The sequence below is a fragment of the Mustela lutreola genome, chromosome 4 (genome assembly GCF_030435805.1).
Source record: "Mustela lutreola isolate mMusLut2 chromosome 4, mMusLut2.pri, whole genome shotgun sequence".
Lineage (NCBI taxonomy): Eukaryota > Metazoa > Chordata > Mammalia > Carnivora > Mustelidae > Mustela > Mustela lutreola.
Genome location: NC_081293.1, coordinates 39,789,929 through 39,815,045, shown reverse-complemented (window position 1 = coordinate 39,815,045; position 25,117 = coordinate 39,789,929). Strand labels below are relative to the sequence as shown.

The 25,117-nt window shown below is 35.9% G+C and overlaps 1 protein-coding gene and 1 non-coding gene across 5 annotated transcripts in view; one reads left to right on the top strand and one right to left on the bottom strand.

Annotated features, from left to right (window-relative positions):
• Nucleotides 1-25,117, bottom strand: part of PARG (poly(ADP-ribose) glycohydrolase) — a 125,583-nt gene that overhangs the window by 5,110 nt on the left and 95,356 nt on the right. For all 4 annotated transcript variants that reach the window (XM_059169617.1, XM_059169616.1, XM_059169614.1 and 1 more), the window contains exons 14-16: nucleotides 22,416-22,494; nucleotides 19,584-19,692; nucleotides 10,564-10,669 (exon numbers count right to left, since the gene is read on the bottom strand). In XM_059169617.1, the coding sequence (XP_059025600.1) occupies nucleotides 10,564-10,669; nucleotides 19,584-19,692; nucleotides 22,416-22,494 (294 nt within the window). The remainder of the gene's footprint in view (nucleotides 1-10,563; nucleotides 10,670-19,583; nucleotides 19,693-22,415; nucleotides 22,495-25,117) is intronic.
• On the top strand, nucleotides 14,077-14,149 carry TRNAK-CUU (transfer RNA lysine (anticodon CUU)). Its single transcript has one exon. It is a non-coding gene; the product is annotated as a tRNA-Lys (tRNA).

Sequence of the window (25,117 nt, the reverse complement as noted above, 5' to 3'; positions counted from 1 at the left end):
AGAGATAGCACAGGATAATCCTCTTCTGAAGCCATCATGGTAAAGACTGAATCAGGCAAAAATCACTAAAGGATGCCAAATCTAACGGAAATTTTGTCTTAAAGTGTATTTCCAAATGGCTTATTAGCTACAAGGCAGGGAAAAACTCACTATCCATACAGTGGAGAAATCAGACAACACCTTGACTGCATAATCAAAATTAACACCACCAATGGAGTCAGATGGCCATCAAGTGCCTCTAGATACTATTATCTATGCAGTACTCTAAGAATGCATAACCTCAACCTAATTATGAGGAAACAGCAGACAAACTCAAGGAACACAGTGTTTTTTAAATACATGTCAATGTCATAAAAGATTAAAAAAGAAAAAAAAAGCTATGGAAATACTCCAAATTCAAAAGGAGGCTAAAAGACATAACTAAAGGCAATACCTGACCCTGGACCGTGTATTGGAGGGCAAGAAGGCTATAAATGGTTTTATTACAGTACCTGACAAAACTGCCACATAGGTGATAGAGTAGATAAAACTATTTTATCAATATACATTTATGAGTTTAATAATTATAAAGTGTTAATATAAGAGAATATTTTATTCTTAGGAAGCACAAACTGGAAGTATGTAGGAAAACAGGTGTAATGTATATAACTTGAGCTCAAAGTGTTCAGAAAAATTGTGCATGTGTGTATTCATATATATGCATGTACACACACACACACACATACAGTCGTTTTTCCTTTTATAATTTTTTGTATATTTGAAATTATGTTTAAATAAAAAGTTTTTAAAAATTATGTAAGAAAGAAAAATATATTTAAGTTGGACTAGCAAATTTGATATAGCTGACTATCCCCAAATTTGGAAAATCATCTAAGACATAATACATGTGAGATTCTAAAATACCAAAGTATTCCCTAATTTCCGAACTAATATTTATTGAATATCTACAACATGTGAGGTACCATGACTAGGCCTCATTAATCTTGCAGTGTTGAAAGTAATTAATCTCAAAATAGAGGTAAGTTTTAATTAAAACTGTTCAACCAACTTATACATATATTAAAGCTTCAGTACACTCAATTTTAAAAGGTTCCTAATTAACCTAAACTACATATAAAAAAGGAAAAACAAATTGTCACTTTCCTCTATCAAGAAGTACCGTTTCTTACCTTTTAGTTTGAATGAAAATTTGGCTTTAAATATTTCCTATTAAAAAAAGAGAAACCCAAAGAAAAGTCCTTTCAGTTCTATTTCCTCTTTATATACATAAATACAAGATCAGTGGTCATATTTGCCACTTATGAAAATGAAGTCTGAATAAAAACATCCAAAATGTATCACCCTAAAGAATATATTTTAAGAAAGCTTCACAGGCCATCTTGTTCCTATGGATAGGCTCTTAGAGCTAAGCTTGGACACAGCTACCAAAAAGAGGTTGGATCGTAGTAAGAGAAACCAATTTACATTACATTTTTTATTTCACATCCATTTCTATTTGGGCTGCAACATTAGCATGTGTCAGGCAGGTTGGGACTGGATACAGGAGACCGGAGTTCAGTCCCACCCATCTGCTAGTTCTCTAGATCCATGACTTTGGCAAAGTCACTTAACTCTCTTGCCTGCATCTTTCCCAGCTATGCTATGAAGGAGTTGGATCAGATGACCCCTAAAGACTCTTTTAGAGTGGAGAATTCCATAATCCCTGCTATAATTTTTCTCCTTGCACTGGATATTAGACTATAAATACACAAGTGAAATTTCCAGAAATATAAATTAATCTTGACTATACATGTATCAGTAACCACTAACAAAAGATCATTTTAAACAGAACTGTCTTCAGACCTCACTATCTACAACATCCCCAAGATCTTTGCAAATCTAAAGAATTAAGTCTTAGAATTTAGGTGAATCCTCTTGCATCCCAAGTTAGAGGAGAATAAATCACAAATCTAATAGGGTATATGGACTAAGTCCAAGTATGATAAAAAAGCATCAAATTCTAACTTTCAGCACAACTAGGTGCCAAAATAATCACTTAAATTAACCTGCAGGGAGTTTGATTTTAATTTTCTTTTTGGCATCAATGTTAAGCTATGAAGAAAATTCAAATAAATATAAATAATACCAAAAAACAATTCACAGTGTCCTCCTGCAAAAAATGAGCCAAACTAAAAATGAGTAAAATGATGGATACTCATACCACAGGTGTGGTTTGAGGCCATGAGCATATGATTTTAGTAACAATTGCTAACACTGAGTTCTTACAGCATGCTGAATGGTTCTAGCAGCTTTAAAAGCACAAACTCAAGATTTACAAGAATTAACTCAGTTAATCCTTACAAAAACTGGATATGGTACATATTAGTATCATCTCCATTTTGAAAATAAGGCAAAATAGGTATCAAAGGGTTTAATAATTCATCTAGGGTTAAAGGCCAGAAAGCAGTGGAGCTGAGGTTTGAACCCTAGCTGAGGTTTGAACCCCCATGACTTAAGGACATGCTCCCTCACTCACTATTCTACAAAGCTATCATGGCCAAGTCATTCTGCTCTACTCCAAGCAAATATACCTCATGCCAGCAGACGAATTTCCTCAAGTTGTTTATATTATTTAAATGCCTGCTGGCAAAAAGACCCAACAGTATAGATTTGAAAGTATAACTCATGCCGTTCTAATGAAACTCAAGGTATTTTGTGACCTCTTACAAAAAGCTAAGGCTCAAGGCTTTTTGCTCACTCCTCTCAGCCAACTCTTACTCTGTAACTGGTCTTGTCCTCTGGCAAAAAAAACTGTGGTTTTTTTGGTTTGTTTGTTTAAGATTTTATTTATTTATTTGTCAGAGAGAGAGAGAGAGAGAGAGAGCGAGCACAGGCAGAGTGGCAGGCAGAGACAGAGAGAGAAGCAAGCTCCCTGCCAAGCAAGAAGCCTGATGTGGGACTCGATCCCAGAGCACTGGGATCATGAACTGAGCCGAAGGCAGCCACTTAACCAACTGAGCCACCCAGGTGTCCCTGGCTACTGGTTTTTAATCAACACCACCTGTAGCTGCTTCCAAGCCCCCATATTACTAAAGCCTCCATCTATAATCCTATCACCTTCTTAAAAAAAAAGGAAAAAAAAAAAGATTTTTTTATTTATTTGAGAGAGAGAGAGAGAGTTGGGGGAAGGGCAGAAGCAATCTTCACGCAGACTCTGCTGAATCGTGAAGTCCAACCTGGAACTTGATCCCCACAACCCTGAGGTCACAACCTGAGCCAAAAAAAAGAGTCAGACACTTAACTGACTAAGCCACCCAGGTGTCCTGATCTTTTCACTTGCTTTAAATGTACTCTCTCTTTAAGAATTCAACCATCTCCAAAATGGCAAATCCCAAATCCAGATCCAGATCCAGAATTTGTGGTCAATAAAGATTAAACAGCAATAGTGCAGACACTGGAGTCATGGGCATCAATCCTGGTTTGTATCCTAACACTGCTGCATGCCATCCTTGTGACCTTGGGCTAGATACTTACCTCTCTATGCCTTGGTTGTTTCACCTACAAAGATAAAAATAAAACTTACCTAATACATTGTTATGAGCTAATACATGTAAGGAAAGCACTTTGTACAATTTCTGGAACACACAATGCATGCAACATGCTCTCAACTAACAACAACAATAATGAAAATATACTAATTTTTGAGAAAGGGCAAATGTGAATTTTGGTTCTGACATTTATTAGCACTCTCTCTTTGGGCAGGTTTATTAGCCTCTCTTTGAACCTTGGTTTCCTCACCTTAAAAATGTGGCTACAAATTGGAGGGTAACTATGCAAACTAAAGGAGAAAATAAGTCTTTCTTAAACCTAGTTGATCATTAGTAATCCACAGGCAGTTAAAATTTCCCAAAACCATTTCCCAGATCCACTAACTAAGGCAGCATCTCCAGGGTTCTGATGACCATTCCACTCACTCTAGACACCTTGAATGCATTACCATTTACAAGACCCCATTCTAGGCACTGGGCCCACAGAAGAGGACAATGTGAAAGTGTTAAGGAAGGAATATTCTTACTCAAATGTGTAAGAGCAAGGCTAAGAGAGAAATAGAGTGTGATGTGTTCTGACAGAAGTTAAGCAAAGTGATAAGGAGCCTGTGGTAAGACAAAGTGAACTGAACTGGCCCATACTTCTATTATACCCTTTCATTTTTTTATTGATAGGCTTCTATAATTTCAGAGAATTTTTCATTTAATATAAATATGCAATAAAAATCAACTGAAATACTTCTTAATCTCACAAGGGATGTATCCCGTGTTTACGGACTTCCTGGCTACAATGATTTGGTCCAACAGATGGAAAAGTGACCTAGAGTATTTCCATAACATTTTAATTTTTAAAAGATTTTATTTATGTATTTGAGAGTGAGTGAGAGAGCTCATGAGCTGGGGGGGAAGGGTAGAGGGTGAAGCAGACCCCTCACTGAGTGCAGAGCCTGATGCGGGACTTGATTCCAGGATCCTGGGATCATGACCTAAACTGAAGGCAGACACTTAACCAACCGAGTCACCCAGGTGCCCCTCCATAAAATTTTTAATGAAGGAGTTCTCCTTCCTTCAGGGTCACTCAAATATAGTACTATAAGCCTGTGACTTTTGGTCCCCAGCTCCTGCCATCTCACCCACATCTGCTAGTAACCCCCATTCAGGCTTAAGTGACTACCTAGATTAGTGTCTGTTAAAACTAAGAATCCTACTATAGAACTTTGTTTCAGTGTTGGTGAGTTGGAGATAGGTGGTGGGAGAGGAATGGGATCTTTGTGGAACAGTTAACACTAGAGTGGAGTCTTAAAGGAACATAGGGAATTAACCAAACAATAACAGGCAATTTCAGAAAAATGTGCAAAACCTTAAATTAATGAAAGGCACAAAGGGTCGTTGAATAAGTTATTGTTAAAGAGAAATTCATTGAGCATATTTTATTTGTAAATCACTTTTAGGTAGTGAAGGTAGGGAATGGAGATAGACAAGAAAATACATGGGATTATAACATCAAGATACATTCTAATTACAGAAAACTAACAATGGCATAATTTTCCCAAGTCAGGTAACATAGAACTGAAAAGGTATAAAAAATAAATACTGAAGGAAATGGAAGGGGGAATTGGCAAAAATATAAAAGAAAGACCTTTAGAGTACCACTCAATCCCTTCACAAAGCAAGCAGTCAAAATTAGAGGGATACAGAGTGTGATCTAATAAGTAATCAGGGTAGAATCTAATAGACCTAGAATAGTCCTACACCCTTCAGAGACATCTCTTCACATGCTAATATAGTATCTGCAACAACTGACTGTAAGGTCACCAAGAGAAGCTCAAAAAACTCCAAAAAGTAGAAATAATACTATCTATACTCTTTGATGATAATGTAATACAATTACAAATAAAAGGTAAAAGAAACCATTTTGTTTTTAAACTGACCATTTCAAAATGGTTTTAAATTATCTCCAAAAAATCTCATGGGTGTCTGGTGGTACACATAAGGCAGAAGCCCATTTCACAGTCTCTACTGAGATAGGATGAATAAAGCTGCAAAAGGAAGTTGCTTCCATCCTAACAATGAAAAAAGGCCAAGTAATTCAAAAAATATTTTTTTCCTGAGTCTACCAGAGAGTTGCATTGTTGCAAGGTAACCAAAGTATGGCAACCCCCTCCAAGAAGATATGAAACACATAAACTACTATCTTTGAAAGAGCATAGGAGACAGAGGTGACCCCCATACAAATGGGTAAGAATAAATCAACTAAAACTTTAATATAATTTTAAAAGCCAAGGGTAGACTGAGGGGGGGGGGTTACTTTGGAATAAGCAGGAGCCCCAGAAATAAAGAGAGTTCACATTCACTCAAAAGCTTTTTTCCATAGGCCTCTACAAGCTGCTCAGAAAGATGAGGGGCCAGGCAGGAGAACAGAGAAAGCCCATGTGGTAGCACAGGCATGCAAGAAATGACTGGCCGCCGGTGGGGGACAGGCGCCAAGTCCCTCCCTCTTCCCCATATCCCTTCTTTCCCACCCTCTGGCTCTAAAATCCACTGGCCGGAAGTTGTTAGTAAATGTCTGTTGAATTAATGAATATATGAAAAATATTATATTAACAGTTGTCAGCAGAATGTACAATGAAAAAGGTTCAAAATTAAATTGTTGTAAATTTTAACACTCATGTACAGTTAGGCAGCAAGCATATTAACAAATATTTAGCCTTATTGCTAAAAAAAGAAACACCAGTTTAAGTTTAAATGCTGATGTTCTCACTCTATGATTTTTTTTTTGTTTTTTGTTTTTTTTTAAAAGATTTTATTTATTTATTTGACAGAGAGAGATTACAAGTAGGCAGAGAGGCAGGCAGAGAGAGAGAAGGAAGCAGGCTCCCCGCTGAGCAGAGAGCCCAATGCGGGACTCGATCCCAGGACCCTGAGATCATGACCTGAGCCGAAGGCAGCAGCTTAACCCACTGAGCCACCCAGGCACCCTTTTTTTGTTTGCTTTAACTATCCTTCCTTCCTTCTTTCTCTTGTAAGGTAGGGATAGCATCTGATGGTTCAAAGAGTCTTCCTGGTAGGTTTGGTAAGACCTAGGCACAGATAAAGTTGGCCAGTCGAGAAAGAGTTAATATTGGTCCTGTTTTTATCCGCTCTAAGAGAGTTTTAGTTTTCCAATCTTGTATTATCTACTGATACTCTGAACTGGACCATAGCCTCTTGATTCTTTCCTATGCATCTGCTTTATCTCCCTAATATTGAGTCATTAGCAAACATCTTTTTCTTGGTACTCTCTTCTCTAGGATTCATCTAGGATGTAAATCCCCCCTTGCTCATGTTTATGTGACTAATGAAAAGGTGAGCTTGTAAAAGAAGGGCTTACACTATCCTGATGGCTGACTTTTTTAAAAAATTGAGATATAACTGATATATAAAATTGTATTAGTTTCCAGGTATACAATATAATGATTTGATATTTGTATATACTGAGAAATGATCACAACAAAAAGTAGTTAACACCCATCATCACACATAGTTACCAAAATTCTTTTTCTTATGATGAAAACTTTCAAGATCTACTCTACTAGCAACTTTCCAATATGCAATACAGTTATTCACTATAGTCACCATGTTATACATTACATCTCCATTATTTATTCATTTTATAACTGGAAGTTTGTACATTCTGACCCCCGTTACCCAGCCCCAACCCCACCTCTGGAAACCTGTTCTCTGTATCTATGGCCTAGAGTTTTGTTTTAACATTCCATACATAAGTGAGACATACAGTGTTTGACTTCCTCTGCCTCATACATTTCACTTAGCATAAAAATGCCTCCAAGGCCCATCCATGTTGTCAGAACACTTCTGATAAAACTCTTTGTTACAAAAACAATATATGCTTACAACAGAAAAATACAAATAAAAAAAAATCATCTGAATCACTCACTGAGAGACAACCATGGTTAATCTTTGCACATAAATGGATAAACACAGAAAATCTCAAATTTGTGTGATACTTATTTTCCTCTGCTTTGGCAATATTCCAAAAAAACATTTCCATGTCAGCAGTTTATTTCTGCAACAGTTAAAATGTCTGCATAATATTTCATTACATAGATGTACCATAATATCTTTCTTTCCAAAATCAATATTAGCAAATAATTCCCCACTAAAGAATAAATAACTACTTCAATTTTTAAATGATTATTCAAATTCATGAAGAGGAGGGAGTTGTCAAAAAGTCACTCTAAAGTATAAGTCTCAATACTTGAGAAAATGAAATACATAATGAAAATCTTTGAATGCTATGCTTGATACTCACCAGGGGAAACAAAACTATAATCTGAGAAAAAGATTTTTTATGCCATAAGGAAAAGAAAGGAAACAAACTCATTTATAAAGCTTCTCAAATTGTCCATCACAAATGACCAAGGCTTATGGCAGACCTGGTGTTTTGGATTGATGATATGAATCTACTCATTCATTTTACTTAAGGGAAAAACAGAAAAAAAGTGTCTGTCATAAGATCAATAAGCCTAGAGCAAAAAACAGGTTTCTCAAACAAACTGAGGATGATAAAGGATTTCATAAAGTCAGAAATTCTTTCTTCTATAGATTTTCAAAACACTGAAAATAATAACATGTAGTTTTTGTTTCTGAATATGAAAAAAGTATGGGGAAGGAAATCTTTAGAATGAAGAAACAGAAAAGATTTTTCTAAACATGCTGCAAATATGTGAACACATAAAAATTAACTCCACATGACAACAACCTAATAGGCTGAAATAAATGAAAAAACCTGAGAAAAACACCTGCAACATGATAATTAACATTTTTTAATATACAAAGAGTTATTAATAGTCAATGAAAAGTCAAAACTATTCCCAAAGAGCTAAGTGAACAGAAGAGTGAAAAGCAATTCACAAAGCAAATAAAAATGGGCACTATATGTATGAAAAATGTTAAATCTCAGAGAAATTTTAAAAGTTGACAAAATCCCATACTGGTAAAGCTTCTTATATAAGGAAGATAGGATAAATTGACATGGCTTTTCAGAAGAACAGTTTGCAACAAGTAATCAAAATATAAAGATATATATGGCCTTTGAGTCATTGATCTCGCTTATAGGAATTAATCCTACAAAAATAATGATATGTAACATATATTCATATATTGCAGTATTGCTTATAAGATAAAATATATATATATATATATATATGTATATAAATGGGAGAACCAATGAAATAAATTATGGTACACAGAGGTACATACAACAGAATGCTATGTAGCTATTAAAAATATTGACAGTACATTTACATTTGTTGGTGTTGAAAGAAATCCATTAGACTGTAGGGTTTTCAAAAAGAATAGTTTACAGCATAGACAGTATGGTGTGATGTTATTAATGTCAAATGGTTACACAGATTGTTACATAGAAATGTCTTCTGAAAGGATGGTCACCAAATGCTAACAATGAATTCTGATGATTTTTACATACTTCATAATATTTTTATCGATTAAAAAAATAGTAAATGTGTCACTTTTACAAAAGTAACATTCATAAATTATGACAGACTCAACTGTTTTATTCCCAGCGAAACAGATTTTATCTGTATCTAGGCTGGCTATCAAGTCTAGCTGGTTGTTTTATGTTTGCTTTGCTTTCTTGTTACTTTAATAACTGTAGTATAACAAAGAATTTCAAAAACCTCTGGAATTTTCAGAATGATACTGTCTTTGTTATGCTAAGAAGTGACTCTGAGAGGACCCTGAGAGAGCTTTAAGTTTGGGATTTTCAGCCATTGATCTCCAGGGAGTGGAAGGAGGGCTGAAATTGAGTTCAGTGATGTGGCCAATGATTTTATCAATGATGCCTACATAATGAAGCCCCAGTGAAAACTTCCAGACATCAAAGGTCAGTGGAGCCTCCAGGTTAACAAACATATTAAGGTGTGAGGAGGGTGATGTGCCCTGACACCACAGAGAGAAGGCCTGGAAACTCTGTATTCCCTCCCAGATCTCACTCACCTGTTACCATAAAACTGTAGTAGCACCTTCCTGAGCTCTCGGAGTTATTCCAGTGAATTATCAAACCCAAAGGGGGTTGTAAGAACCTCTTAGATTAATAGGCAGGTGGTCAGAGGTATAGGTAGCCTGGGGACACCTTGCCCCATACTTGTGGCTAGAGTCTGAAGTAGGGGTGGTCTTATGGAGGACTCTGCCCTTAACCTGTTGGATTTGTCCTAACTCCAGGTAGTTAATGGCAGGATTATATTGCAGCACATCTAGCTGGTATCAGACCAGTCAGGCTGACACAGAATAGTAACCTTCCTAAGTAATGATATAATACTATTTTCTGTAACTAGTACTTTTCAGAGTTAAGAAAATGTCATAATTTGCTAAATGGCCAATAGTTTTGTTGATCAGATTTTGTGATATTTTTATCATAAACAATAAAATACAAGAAATGTTCATCTTTCTTGGGTATCCAAATGGCTCCTCAAATATGTTATTCATGCAGCTCTCCTAAGCTATACTCCCACACATGTGTACCTTTACTCACTACTATACTACATTTGTCTATGCCTTTCCCATATACTGTGAATTTCAAAGCAAGGACTACATCTTACTCACTTTTGTACTCTCAGTCTACCACAACAGATGCCTCTTAAGTTTGGTGAATGCATGAGTCAACAAAATAGTTCTGTCCATCAAAATCACTTCTGCCAAGGAAAGTGCTTAATGGGTGCTTTGGTTTGAAACTTCATAGTCATTTTGGACTCTTCCGTATCTCTATAAAACTAAATACTGTGTCTTATAGATCAAAGAGATAAGTGACTTCTGCAGGAAAATAGTAAATAAAAATAAGAATTCCTTTAAACATGATAAGGAAAAAAAGAGGATGATGTCAAATATTGTTTTTCTCTTCTCTTTGATCTTTGTGGTCTCTTATTACAATAGAACATTAGAAATCCCAGTTTGAAGGACTAACTTTTCTCCCTAGTCACAATGCTATTAGCCTTCTTAAAACAACTTATTTACTCACCTTTTAATCTAGCGTCACCACCAAAGGCACCACAGCCCCAGTTTCCCGTGGCCACTGCAGAAAGATTCTCTGAAGAAACTCCAGGACGGAGAAATCCACAGTAAGCCTGCAGGATAAAAGAAATATCACAACATGTGAGGGACTAGACACTAACAGTATTTCTGGCTGATGTACTAGGATCAGTAGCTACTATCAAGTTTATGTTCCATTCCCTTTCTCCCTCCCTTCTCTCCCTCCTTTCTTTCTCTCTTTTGGGGCCAAGGTAGAGGGAAAAGCATAAAATCCTGGGATTATACAAGAAGAGAGTAAGAAATGATCAATTCTAGTATTTATTTCTTTTGATGCTAGACAAATCAAAGCCTCTAAACTAATACAGGTCTCAGTTTCTTTATCTTAATCAAACAAATATAAATGGATATATCAGCGATATTCAAGAACTGATGGGACCCAAATTACAAACTACCAGGAACTAAAGGGAAGAAAGGCACTTAACACATTTCTTTATTTGAAGGCTTCTGATCACCCCTTTTTTTCCATTATGCTTCCTCAGTGCTCACTTTGAATTATTGGGACTAGATTAGAAACTGTGATTAGCTTTTAAATGTACTTCCTGCCACTGAAATGCTTGATAATGAGCAAACAATTGTATATATAAAAGGGATTCCTACATCTGGTTATACAATAACCTTTAAGATCCCCTCCAGCTCTAAGATTCTCTTGTTTCATAGCTCTGTTTTAAGCCAGAATATTTTAAAACTTGCTAGTCACCTGAGAAAAGTACAATATATCCTAAGGATGCTGGCTAAGTATTAATTAGAGAAACAGCTAATTTTGTATATGAGAAGACTGCAGTTTAAGGTCCCAGAGTTTCTGTTTTCCATTCTTTACTGTCAGCCCAGTTGGTTTTTCTGCCTCCTAAGGGTTCTTAGTTTTCTGAAACTATCAGACTATATTAAAAAGTTTAATATAATAGCAAAGCAAATCTCCCCTGGGTTCTCTTGAGTATGAAACAAAGCCTAAAATACAGCTTACATATAATAGTAAATAAAATAAAAAGAATGATGTGTGACAAATGTTCCCAGAGAAAAACCAAGAATAAAGAAAGATGCTTCCATGAAACCCACACATAGAATATAGTAAATTGCTTTCTGAAGTTTCCACTAAGGTATAAAAATTTATTTTACACACTGTCTGGATAGATTAACAAGGCTATTCCTTCCACCCCCTCCTGGGCTGTAAATTCTGACAGATATTAATTATAAGTTGGTACCAGACCATTATTCAACGCTGTGATACAGAGCTTACAGTAGAACTCACAAATTACCTGTGTAATCAGATGCATGGAGCTTCTGAAAGTCTCTTTCAGATCAAAAATATCAAAGAGCTCAATTTTTTTCATCAGGTTCTTAAAAAATATAGAGTTTCTGTCTTTATGCCAACAAGGGAGAAAACAAACTCTGTCAGAATAGACATAACTTTGCCTCTTGGTTTGTTATCAAATTCTCCTTAACAGGCCTACACGAAGAAGATGATTTCTTAGCCTCCTGTTGGGGCTGCCTCTCTTTAATACTGTCAGAATGGCTTTAGTCTCTTCCTACTGCCATCTCTGTATCTGGGCTGACATCTTTAATGAGCAAACATAGCTTGGTGAAACTAGAGCCTAACAGAGAACTTGAAATATTTATATTATTAGGAGAAAAATCTAATCTAAAGGGCTAATCAACTGTACTAAAACAAACAAACAAAAACCAAACCACACAAAAAAACCTCTCCACAACTACCTTGAAAAATGCCGTAACAAAAACAAACTATAAAACTGACATTAATTGCCTTTGGTGTTTTGATCAAAACGAATCCAAACTTTAAAAAAGTTAACCAGAAATTAAATGATATACAACAACTATAAAGTAATTGGGTAGAAAGAATAACTGTTTATAATCATTAAATACAAACTTATTTTATCCTGTTTAAACCAAGCATTTTTAAGGTCAGAAATAAGAGACAGGCAGCAAGCTCCTCTGAGTCCTCCTTAGAGAGACAACCTATGTTTCTCCCTCCTACAGTAAGGAGAGGGATCCCTCAAATGCTGGAGACCAGAACACGGTCACTAATCAGGAATTATTTCCTTTTACAACAGCAATGGAACCCTTTATTAAAAAATAAAATTCAGATATGGATAGAGACCTCAAAAGGGTTGCCAAGTTCTTACTTCATGGGGAAAGGTACTAGGAGTTCTCAAGAGCTCCATGCTGGCAACAAAAAACATTTTTTACCCCCACACTCACAGCCAGATCACCTGAGGAGATTAATGAGAGCAGTAAGAAGAAAAAGCCAGCTCAAACTCTATCGTCACATCCTGACCTGACATTCACCAAAGACAGCTTTTTTTTTTTTTAAACTAATAAACAACTTTAAAGGGAAAAGGGGAAGCATTCATATCTTGGATAGTAAGTAGAGGATACCAATGAAAAGTTATCTCTCAGAATGAATTTTGATGGGAAAAGAAGAAGAAAGGGAAGATAAAGGTATTTTTGGAGTCCTGAAGGTACAAAGGGGAGCTTTGAAAAGCAAGAGACAGGAAGAAAACACTGGTATCTAGAGTTACAAACTAGAGCCCAGCTGGGAAATAATGAGATAAAGACAGAAATGTAGGACGGAAGCAAAGAAAGTGAAAAATAAAACAAACTAAACAACAACAACAACAACAAAAAAAACAGTTGTAAAAACCTACAGGCCCAGAAGAGGACCCAGGAAATAGATGGTACTCCCAGAAATATTGGTCACAAATACCGAGGCACACACACACATGAACACATGCACACTGAAGAAAGAACTTAGGCTTCAACACCAAGGTTAGCAGGCCTAATAGATATAATTAAACTATCTCTCATTATAATATAAACAGTTTATACTGCTTGCTAGATTAATAATTTAACAATTATTGCTCCTAAAGAGTTGTTTACTTGAAGACAACCTACCACCACCTGTCTAACTTTTTTTTTTTTTTTAAAGATTTTATTTATTTATTTGACAGAGAGAGAGATCACAAGCAGGCAGAGAGGCAGGCAGAGAGAGAGAGGAGGAAGCAGGCCTCCTGCTGAGCAGAGAGCCCGATGTGGGGCTCGATCCCAGGACCCTGGGATCATGACTTGAGCCGAAGGCAGAGGGTTAACCCATTGAGCCACCCAGGCGCCCTGCCACCTGTCTAACTTAAACATAGTTGGTACCAATACTGATTGTCTGAGATCTTAGAATACGATGATTTCTTAAAACAAACATAACATTAAAAAAATCCTTAATAATCTTTTGGAAAAGGGGCACCTGTATGCCTCAGTCAGTTGACTGGCTAGCTTTTGAAGTCAACTCAGATCATGATCTCGGGGTCCTGAGATGGAGCCCCGGGTAAGGTTCTACACTCAGCAGGGCATCTGCTTGAGGATTTTTTTAAAAAGAATCTTTTGGAAGAGAATAAAGTAATATTAATCAAGAGTCTTAAAATATCCGTAGAGGGGTACCTGGCTGGCTCAGTTGGTAGAGCATGTGACTCTTGATCTCAGGGTTGTGAGTTCAAGCCCCACGCTGGGTGTGAAACCTACTTAAAAAAAAATATTATCGGGGCACCTGGGTGGCTCAGTGGGTTAAGCCTCTGTCTTCAACTCAGTTCAAGACCTTAGGGTCCTGGGATTGAGCCCCACACTGGGCTCTCTTCTCAGCAGGGGGCCTGCTTCTACCTCTCTCTGTCTGCCTCTCTACTTGTGATCTCTCTAATAAATAAATAAAATCTTAAAAAAAAATGAACCTCTTGGACATTTCAAAAAAATATTATTCGTAGATTAAATAATAACAATTTTGCAAATTTCTTTTGTTATTTGATTAGATAACAAAGAGGTTTATTACTACATTATGGATAATGACAGAAACTTAGGAACACCTAATTGTTCAAAAATAGTAGTTTAATCATCCTACCATCAATCCTACCAGTTTTATGGACATAAAACACATTATGAAGATATTAGGGAATATGAAAAATATTTACAATATATTGATAAACAGGTAAAATACAAAGTTATAGATAACTTTTAAACACATTCTTATGAAACTAAATATTCATGTGGAATGACCTATAACAATGAAAACAACTTTTTGAAAGGTAGGATCATGGGTGACTTTTTTCTCTTTAAAATAACTGCAACACTAGTAAACTGACTTTGCTTTTGTTTAAAATGAAAGAATTATGCAGACCTTAGTTTCCTTGTGTGTGAAATCAAAGATTGGATTAGGTATACCTATTGTTATTCTGATTCTACATATTCAGAGACTGAAGGAAAAATTCACTAAAAATGACACATTTTGGGCTAATATTCCTGAAAAGTAGTGACACATAGTTGACCCTTGATCACAATGGGTTTAAACTGCATGGTCCACTTAAATGCAGGGGTTTTTCTGGATAAATACAGTATAGTACTGTAAATGTATTTTCTCTTATGATTTTCTTAACATTTTCTTTAGCTTAAGAATACAGTATATATAATACATAAAACATACAAACTATGTGTTAATCAACTGTTTATGTTGTCAATAAGGCCTCCAGTCAATAGTAGGCTATTAATAGTTAAATTCTGGGGGAGTTCAAAGTTACACATAGATTTCTGACCATGCAGACGGTTGGCATCCCTGATCTCCAAGTTGTTCAAGAGTCAACTGTACTTTAAGAAAATGTAAATGATCAGATGTTGAATTCCTCCTCCATTCTAACACTCTCACAACTAAATGAGCTATTATCAGCTACTCTATGTGTTAAACTCCTTAGAAAAGAAATACCAGCAGCTATTATTGACTCAAGATCTGGTTTAGTAACAACTTCTTTCCAAATTTGTTAATGGGTAATACCAAAAACATCAAGAAATCAATTTAAAAAGGGTAAATGGGGATTTCATGTTGAGATGGTTAGTTTGCTTAATCAATTTCTGATCCAGAAGCCTCTCTGAAATATATTCATTACTTAATCTTACTTGAACGAGTCTAACATGGTTAAATACAACTTTTCACAGATGATTTCTTTCTTCCCTTGCTGAGCTATTTGCCACTTTTGCAAGCTGGAGTCATAAATCTTCCCAACTGCAAAGATAATTCTCCTCTAGAATGTCACCCAGCTGATCTCTCAGAGGATTAAACATTGCTTCACAATACCAGTTAGATAAAAGGTGACCGATTCTTCCTTTTAAAAACCAACTCTGTTTGCAGGTCACGATGTGGGTCCAATAGGACAGGTGAAACCTGGACAGAGCAGACTGTTTCCAGAGAGAATAAAACACTTTGTGGGATTGCCCTTTCAATTATTATCAGATGACTAATACCTAAAAGTAGCAAACAAGCCCATAGAGTTCAGAGATCCACACTGAATTCTGATGGTGAAAATTGGTCTTATGCTCTCTTACTTCCTAGAAAAAAATGAGTTTTTCTATTCCTGCTCATTTTCTCTCTGGCATGTAAAAAGTAGAATTATTTAAGTCATCTCTAAAAGCATTTTAATATAGACTTCTGCTTTAAACCTAAGTTTACAAAACAGTGAGATATAAATATTTAACTTAAATTCTCTCCAAGTTGTGCTGTCAGTTTATGTAATACTCCCTGTTGCTGTACTAAAATTCATACTCTATTTTAATAGGTAAATATAACCAATAAATGATGGAATGCTTTTATTTAGACCCAAAGTTATCTGGAATTGGATTAGTTCTCTAAGTTGTTGATGACATTTAACAAAATCATTTATTGCTTTCTGCTTTTTCAAAAGGAAGAATTAGGAAACGAATTCTCAGCTATAAAGGCAAATGGTTTGGAATTTGGTCATGAATGAAAGAACATACATTTGTCAAGTGGCTTCTCATGGTGCCAGGCCCTGAGCTAGGTGCTTTCTCAATATTTGCCCATATGATGATGGGCTACTCTATACCTACGGTATTTCCTTGTCTTATGGGAATTTAATAAATAGGTTGGGGGGAAAGTCCTCAAATTTCCTTAAAAAAGTGTATCAAACAGAATAGGATATTGAGAAAAGCAATCAACTGGAGACCTGCTCACAGTATAGGATTGTGATTAAAAGAAAAGAGGTAACCAAAGCATATATGCCTATAGGAGATTGTTAACAAAATGCAGGGGATAGTCTTTTTTTTTTTTTTTTTAAAGATTTTATTTATGTATCTGACAGACAGAGATTACAAGTAGGTAGAGAGGCAGGCAGAGAGAGAGAGGAGGAAATAGGCTTTCTGCGGAGCAGACAGCCCGATGTGGGGTTCGATCCCAGGACACTGGGATCCTGGCCTGAGCCGAAGGCAGAGGCTTTAACCCACTGAGCCACCCAGGCGCCCCTGCAGGGGATATTCTTAATGATTTAAGACTGAAACAGGTTAAAAAGTCTGGAAAGACAGACCTAGTTACAGTACTCTCTATCTGGGAGAAGTTATGTTTTTTAAAAAGTGATTTGAAGCGAGGGGAACCTGAATTCAAGTCTTGAATTCATCACTGCCCATATGTGTGACATGGGGCAACCTATTCAACTTATTAAGTCTCAGTCCATGATCTCTAAATTGGAGACAAGAAGACTATCTACATCTCCCTGGGTGGTGAAGTGCCAAGTAGCGTGCCTAACTATCATAAGCATTTACATATCATTTAATGTGAGCTATTACTTTTACTGTTGTTACTTACATAATTTAAGAAAACTTCAACCTGCATTTGACAGAAATGAATCTCTTATGAACTATAAATTAAATTTAATCCATATTAATATAAATGATGGCAGCTTGAAACAGAAAAGTACATAACTATCAATCCATCTGCTTCATATGGTTTCATCTATTCCATACCTGAATCAACACTGGACTTACTGAGCTTTATCTAGCACTTAAAGAACATTTGGGAAATACCTATAAATTTGTAACATTTTAAGTGATTTAAGATAACATATACCTAAAAAGTTTACTTTAAAAAACTGTGTTAGTAATATATAAGAAGTTTCAATAATCACCGACTAACGCATTTAAGAAATATTTTTGAGAAATTTTCAGAAGCAAGGCAGGGTGCTTATCGCTGACTGGCTTGAATGAAATAAAACTTTGTCTGTTGTTATTTAAAGACTTTTTGTGTACAACGTGGGCTTCCTAAGGACTCTACATTCTACAAATAAATGTCTTCCAACGCTTACAATGAACTTAACCTATTCCGATACACCAAGGTTTCACATCTTTAAACTTTCTGGTGGCTTTGAGGATAGGTAAACTGAGGTTAGGGTTACATCAGTAAATGTAGACGTCAATAGGCCATGGGCAGTTTAAAAAAGAAAAGATTTATTTATGCCCAGGAATGTAATTTAAAAAGATCATTATTTGCAGATAATTCCTAAAACTGAATGATCTAGCTCCTACAGAAAAGTATTTATGGGAATATAAATTTTATCCATAAGAAAAAGAATCTTTAAATTTGTGTAACTGAATGAGTATGATTAAACACATTCCCTTTTCATACATTTCTCTCCAAACTACCTACTGCCTACATAAATATCATCTAGTATCAAACCATGACCATGTGACAAATTCATATAATAGGTGTTTAATAAAGAAGAAACATCAGGTAAAAATCTAAAGATAAATCTCATTCTACTTGGTATGCTATATAATAAAAACATCAAGTACTTGGAAATAATTTCCTTAAGGTAAGAGTTTGAACAGTGAAAGACTTACATTTAAAATGTATCTAATAATACAAGATATTCTTTGATACAGAATCTCTAATTTTCAGAGTCAGGTGAAAGAGACAAATAATACCTATTGATATGCCACAGATAGCTTTTCTGTGGAATTACTTAAAAAAATATAAGTGATATCTCTCAAGCTCAACTTTGGAAAATAGTGCATTTACTCTTCAAAATTTTTAAGAGATCTCTTTGAGAACTCTAAACATTAAAATAATTAAAATAAACTAAGAGATATGTGTAAGAAAACACAATCAAGCATTAGATTCTCAAGTAGATCAAAATATAAGATTATATATATAATTATACCCAAAATATATATCAAGTTCTGAAAGAAGTAAAAGCCTCTTTGGATTATTTGGTTGTTCATTTTACTAACTATACGAAAGGCACGGTGTTTGTGCTAGGATATGCAGAGCACCACAAGAGAAACCATTTCTGTGGTGAGACCAGGGGCAAGCTGAGGGTATACATAATGTCAAATGTGCCAATTCAAGGGCACTCCCAATTCCCTTGCAATGGTATACCCAGTCTGCTGTCATTATCAAAAGTCCATGCAATTATCTTAATAAACAATCTCATAATCAAATATGACTGTCTTCTTGGCTGTAAAAGATCTAAAGAAATTATCAACTGTTTTGGTAAAGCCCTGAATCTAAAGAACAGCATTAGCACTCTACTGTATGTTAAGAGTTTATTTACTATGGTTAACAGTAGTGAAAATCTGAGCAATAGGTATGGCTCATTTTCATTTTTCTGTAATATAATTAGAAAAATTATTATAGTAGACAACACTAAGCATCACAGAAAGTCACAGATTCTGTCCTAAATATGCCAAATTACCTAATCAATAAACAATTTACATGTGGACCTTTCCTATAATAGAACTTAACTTATGGTTTATCTCTATTGACCCTGATGGCTTACCTTGTAGAGACGTCAGTGAAATGTGTGAAAAAAAATTTTTAGCGCTCATTTATTTTTATACAGTTTTACAATAATAATGTTCCAAACCAAGTAAAAGTACTTGATGGGCTAAATGCATGTGTGGGGCTTAATATCAAGCAACAGTCTATCTGGCATCAGTAATCAAGCAATTATGAAATGGAAAGTACATCTTGTACAAGCTGACAGGCCCATTAAATCAGGAGAGCTGTGGGCAGACATACTGACATTGCAAGAATTACCAGAAAGCATTAATTTCAGCATTAATAAAATGGCAGTAAATAGATGACAGCTGCCAGATGAAGTAAGAAATGAGGTTACTGGCCTTGTTAAGCTCTCGTCTGATTTTCTCAGGCACAAACTGGTCGAGGTAGCGTCTGAAGTGAAGGGCATCAATGGCGACGATTTCAGTGCCACGCCGCTGCCAGGCATCCCTGAGGCAGGAGGAAAGGGGGAAGATGATGAGTGGGGAGAGACACTCACAAACTGTAACTCTTGGGATGTGGGATTTCTCGAGAGTTTGGCAGGGCTAAAATATTAAAAACAAACCAACAAACCAATAGCTATAGGTCTCAGCAAAACAAGAGGGCAGAAAGCAACATTTTTAGATTTCAAGGCATACACATTATGGACTATTAGGCATTAAATAGTAAAATGAAAAATTATCACGAGATGACAAATATGACGTAGTGTAAACATACATCATTTACAGTAAGTCTCAGAAGTTAAAGGATTTGGAGGCAAACAAAAGGAACTTCATTCTCAGTTTTCCTCTAATACGGAAAACATGGCATTTGTATTTTGACAAAAGCCAAAAAAAGTGCTCATTATTCCTTTGCTTTCAGAGACCTGCTCTTTGGGTGTTGGGTTTTATAATATCACCTTCTATCATCCAAAACATAATCCCAAGAAGTGTAACAAAAAATGCGTTATGATTCAGTACAACATTCTACCTACTGTGCTCAACTGCTGATGGTGTGCAACTATTTTTAAAAAGACAAAGAAGTAAATCAGACAGTAACACACTGCTTGTGGAAATAGGAAGGACTGGATGAGATGACTTTGGAAACGTGAAATTCCAAATATTCTAATACTGCCTTTACAGACTGCATAAATTGACAAGCCAAGCAACTTTTCACACTGAAGAAAGGCAACCAAAACCTTCATGTTAGCCTGTAAATAATAATCAGGAATTAAATATCCACATAGGTAATTGTTACAACCAAATACTTTAACCAAACCAAAAGGAAAGAGACCTGGGGCTGGACTTGAGATATTACAAAGAATAGTTGGCATGGATAGATGGGCAATTGCTGATTCCAATGCAACAGCTCTTTTTCATTAATGCACACACACACACACACACACACACACACACCACCACCACCACCCCCCCCAAGAGCTTTCAGGCATCATTTCTTTTTGTTTCTTCTTTCTCCAAATTTTAATTGTAATATTAGTTTCAGGTGTAGAATTTAGGGATTCACTACTTACAAACAACACTCTACGCTCATCTCAAGTGTGCTCCTTAATCCCCATCATCTGCCTAACCCATTCATTCCCTCCCCTCCAGTAATAATCTTCATTTTGTGCTCCATAGTTAAGAGTCTGTTTTCTGGGACACCTGGGTGGCTCAGTTAGTTAAAGCATCTGCCTTCAGCTCAGGTCATGATCTCAGGGTCCTAGAATCAAGCCCTACAATGGGCTTCCTGCTCAGTGGGGAGTCTGTCTTTCCCTCTGCATGCCTCTCCCCTTGCTTGTGCTCTCTGAAATAAATAAATAAAATCTTAAACAAACAAACAAAAAAAACTGTTTTCTGGTTTGCCTCTCTCTCTTCTCTGCCCATGTTCACTTGTTGTTTCTTAAATTCCAGATGAGTAAAATTGTATGGTATTTTTCTTTTTCTGACTAACTTATTTCACTTAGCATCATATTCTCTATAGCTTGATCCATGTCATTGCAAATGTCAAGATTTAATTCTCTTTTATGGCTGAGTAATATTCCATTATTCCAATATTATATGTGTATATAGTGGACTATATGGGGGATATGTGCACCCTGATGTTTATAGCAGGATCATCAACAATAGCCAAATTATAGAAAGAGCCCAAATGTCCATCAATTAATGAATGGATAAGAAGATGTGGTACACAATAGCCAAACTACATGAAGAGCCTAGATGTCCATTGATAGATGAATGGGTAAAGAAGATGTGTGTGTGTGTGTGTATAAAGGAATATAATGCAGCCACCAAAAAAACTCCCAAAATTTTACCATTTGCAACAAAGTGGATGGAACTAGAGGGTATTATGATAAGCAAAATAAGTCGATGAGAGAATTATCGTAAGATTTCACTGAGATGAGGGATTTGAGAAACAAGACAGAGGATCATAGGGGAAGGGAGGGAAAAATGAAACATGACCAACACCAGAGAGGAAGACAAACCATAAGAGACTCTTAATCTCAGGAAACAAACGGAAGGTAGCTGGAGTGGAGGGGGGTGGTGGGTGAAGCAGTGGTGGGGAGGGTATGTGCTATGGTGAAAACTGTGAATTGTGTAAGACTAATGAATCACAGACCTGTACCCCTAAGACAAATAATACATTATATGTTAATAAAAAAAAAGAATATGTGATACATATATACAATGGAATATTACTCGGGCACCATTTCTATAAAAGTTTACCCTGGTAAACCAATTTCGGAAGGAGCCTTCAGCAAACAGGTCTTGCTGTTAACCATTCTGCAGCAATAGGCAAAGTGTCCCAACATGTTTCCCCACCTACTTAATCTCACAGAAAAATTAAGGATAAATAAGCTGGTTAAAGGCTTTAAGCTCATTAAGAACCTATTCTAGGTAAGTTTGGCCTTGGAAGTTGACCTCCATTGATTGCTTACATCTGGTAGCTAACAGGTAAGAACAAGTGTTCCGTCCTTATTTTTGGTTTAGACTTTTGGCTTCTGTTTCTCTGTTCTTCCCTTCTGTATATGGAGATGGTAATACCAGTTTAACTACTAATGTATCTTTAATACTGAACTTAAGACCACAGTTACATTTCTGAAGTAAGAGTGGATAGGAGACAGAATGCACTAGGTCAAACCCACATTTCTTAGCTTTTGGTCAGGCAATACTTGATCAAGTCAGAAATGAACTCACCTTTCACTCCCGTCTTCATGGCTTCGGGCCCAACGATACGTTTCAGCATAGCCTGTGTATTCACTGTACTGTTCTGCACCTGAAACAAATAATCTGCTATTATTTTTCAAAAGGATTTTTCTTAAAAGTTGCATGTTCTAAAGGGTCTTTAGAGTGGGAGGAGGGGCAGAAACAGACTTCTCACTGAGCAGGAAGCCTGACATGGCCAATCCCAGCTCCCCCTGCAGATATGGACCTGAGCTAAAAGCTGATGCTTAATCGAGTGGCGCCCCCTAAAGGGGCTTTGTTAATAAACTTAATCCTCATTTCTTACCCCCCACCCCAGATTTCTTTCTTTCTTTTCTTTTTTTTTTTAATTAAATTGATTTATTTATTTTCAGAAAAACAGTATTCATTATTTTTTTCACCACACCCAGTGCTCCATGCAATCCGTGCCCCCCAGAACACCCACCACCTGGTACCCCAACCTCCCACCCCCCCACTTCAAACCCCTCAGATTGTTTTTCAGAGTCCACAGTCTCTCATGATTCACCTCCCCCTCCAATTTACCCCAACTCCCTTCTCCTCTCTAACACCCCCTGTCCTCCATGATATTTGTTATGCTCCACAAATAAGTGAAACCATATGATGATTGACTCTCTCTGCTTGACTTATTTCACTCAGCATAATCTCTTCCAGTCCCGTCCATGTTGCTACAAAGTTGGGTATTCATCCTTTCTGATGGAGGCATAATACTCCATAGTGTATATGGACCACATCTTCCTTATCCATTAGTTCGTTAATCCTCATTTCTAAAAATACCTGTAGGCAAATGTCAACTGAAAAAAACCTAACTGGTCTTAATGACCTATTATTTTCTTTTTTTTTATTTTTATTTTTTTTTTAATATTTTATTTATTTATTTGAGAGAGAGACAGTGAGAGAGAGCATGAGTGAGGAGAAGGTCAGAGAGAGAAGCAGACTCCCCATGGAGCTGGGAGCCCGATGCGGGACTCGATCCCGGGAATCCAGGATCATGACCTGAGCCGAAGGCAACCAACTGAGCCACCCAGGCGTCCCAAAACCTATTATTTTCTTAAGGAAAAAAATGACACCTATAAAAGCCACTGCAGTGTTTATCATATAGAGATAAATGTCTCAACAGAGAAAACAAAATATGCTCTTTCATATTAATGTCTTTCAGGAGGGGTACACAGACTGTTTTAAGGGCTAATGTCTTCAGTATCAGTAATCTCATGGTAATACTTAGTTTGTATTGTTGAGAAAGCAATTTTACTATAGACATTCCCTGCTAAGAAAAGTATTATTAAAATTAAATCTAGGACTTGCTTATTAACATGCAAGTGACTTCAAAGGGTTTTGTAAACCAGAATATTGTGACATGAGAAGGCGGCAAGGGGAAAGAAGCATAATTAAAATTCATCTGATGAGAAAATGCACCAAGCTTGCCACGTAACAAAGATTTCTACCTTTTTTTTTTAATTTTTTACTTAAGTAATTTAGTATTTAAGTAATTTATTTAACTTATTTAAGGGCACCGTCAAGTGTCCCCAGAAATTTCTACTTCATCAAACCTGTATATACCAGGAGGGATGGTGCCCAAATTATCCTACTGCTTAACTAAATAAAATCACTCCAATTCCTATGTTCAACTCAGTAATTACTTAACCTCTCGACAAAACAGTAAAATGAAAAGCTGAAAACCCTGAGCAAGATAATACTTTTCACGTATCAGAAAGAAATTTAAAAAAAGAATAAACAAGACAACATTGACAACTAAGATTAGTGATTTTTAAGTGCAATTGCCCTAATTTTGATGGTGAATAAAATGCAAGCAGACTGACTTTTTCAGACAGCTGGAACATTATTTATTAAAATGACTACTCATACAGTAAAGGTTCAATATTGAAGATATCAGTGACAAAGACTTAATATTCATGGAAAAAATGATACTAGAATGTCCAGTATTTCAGAAAAAATATATATTTATAAAAATAAAAAACAGGGGTCCCTGGTTGGCTCAGTTAGTAGAGCATGTGACTCTTGATCTCAGGGTCATGCCCTACCTTGGGTGTAAAGATTACTTAAACAAGCAAACAAACAAAGAAAACAAAGCAAAAAAAAATACAGAAAACATATTTAACAAAAATTAAAAAGAACACAAAATCCAATAATGACATGCTAATTATGAACTGTCACTTCATCCAAAAGCAAATTAATTTAATTTTGGGGGTCAAGTTAACTTCTTACATGCTACTTAAACAACTTGAAGCTTTTATACATGAAGATTACTGAATGTACTGAATAAGGCTGCAAATGGCCTCTACACTTCACTATTAATTTATAGACAGACAAAAGAGAAACATGTCAAATACCACCATAAAGATGTAATCAGCAACATTCAGACCATGGGAAACTCTACAGGACCAATAGTCTGGGCTGTTTCCAAAAAATTATAAGCAGAAAAAAGAGACGAATCTATAAATTAAAAGAAACAAACTTGAAAACACTAGTAAGAAAGTGAGAGCAGTTATATTAATATTGGATAAAGCAGATTTGAAGTCAAGGAGTATTAGGAAGGATAAAGAGGAACACTTAATAACTAAAGGGTCAATTCATCAGGAAGATAAAAATTATGCTTTTATTTTGATTTCACATTTGAAAAATGTGAAATTGACCCCCACATAATCATATCAAAAGTT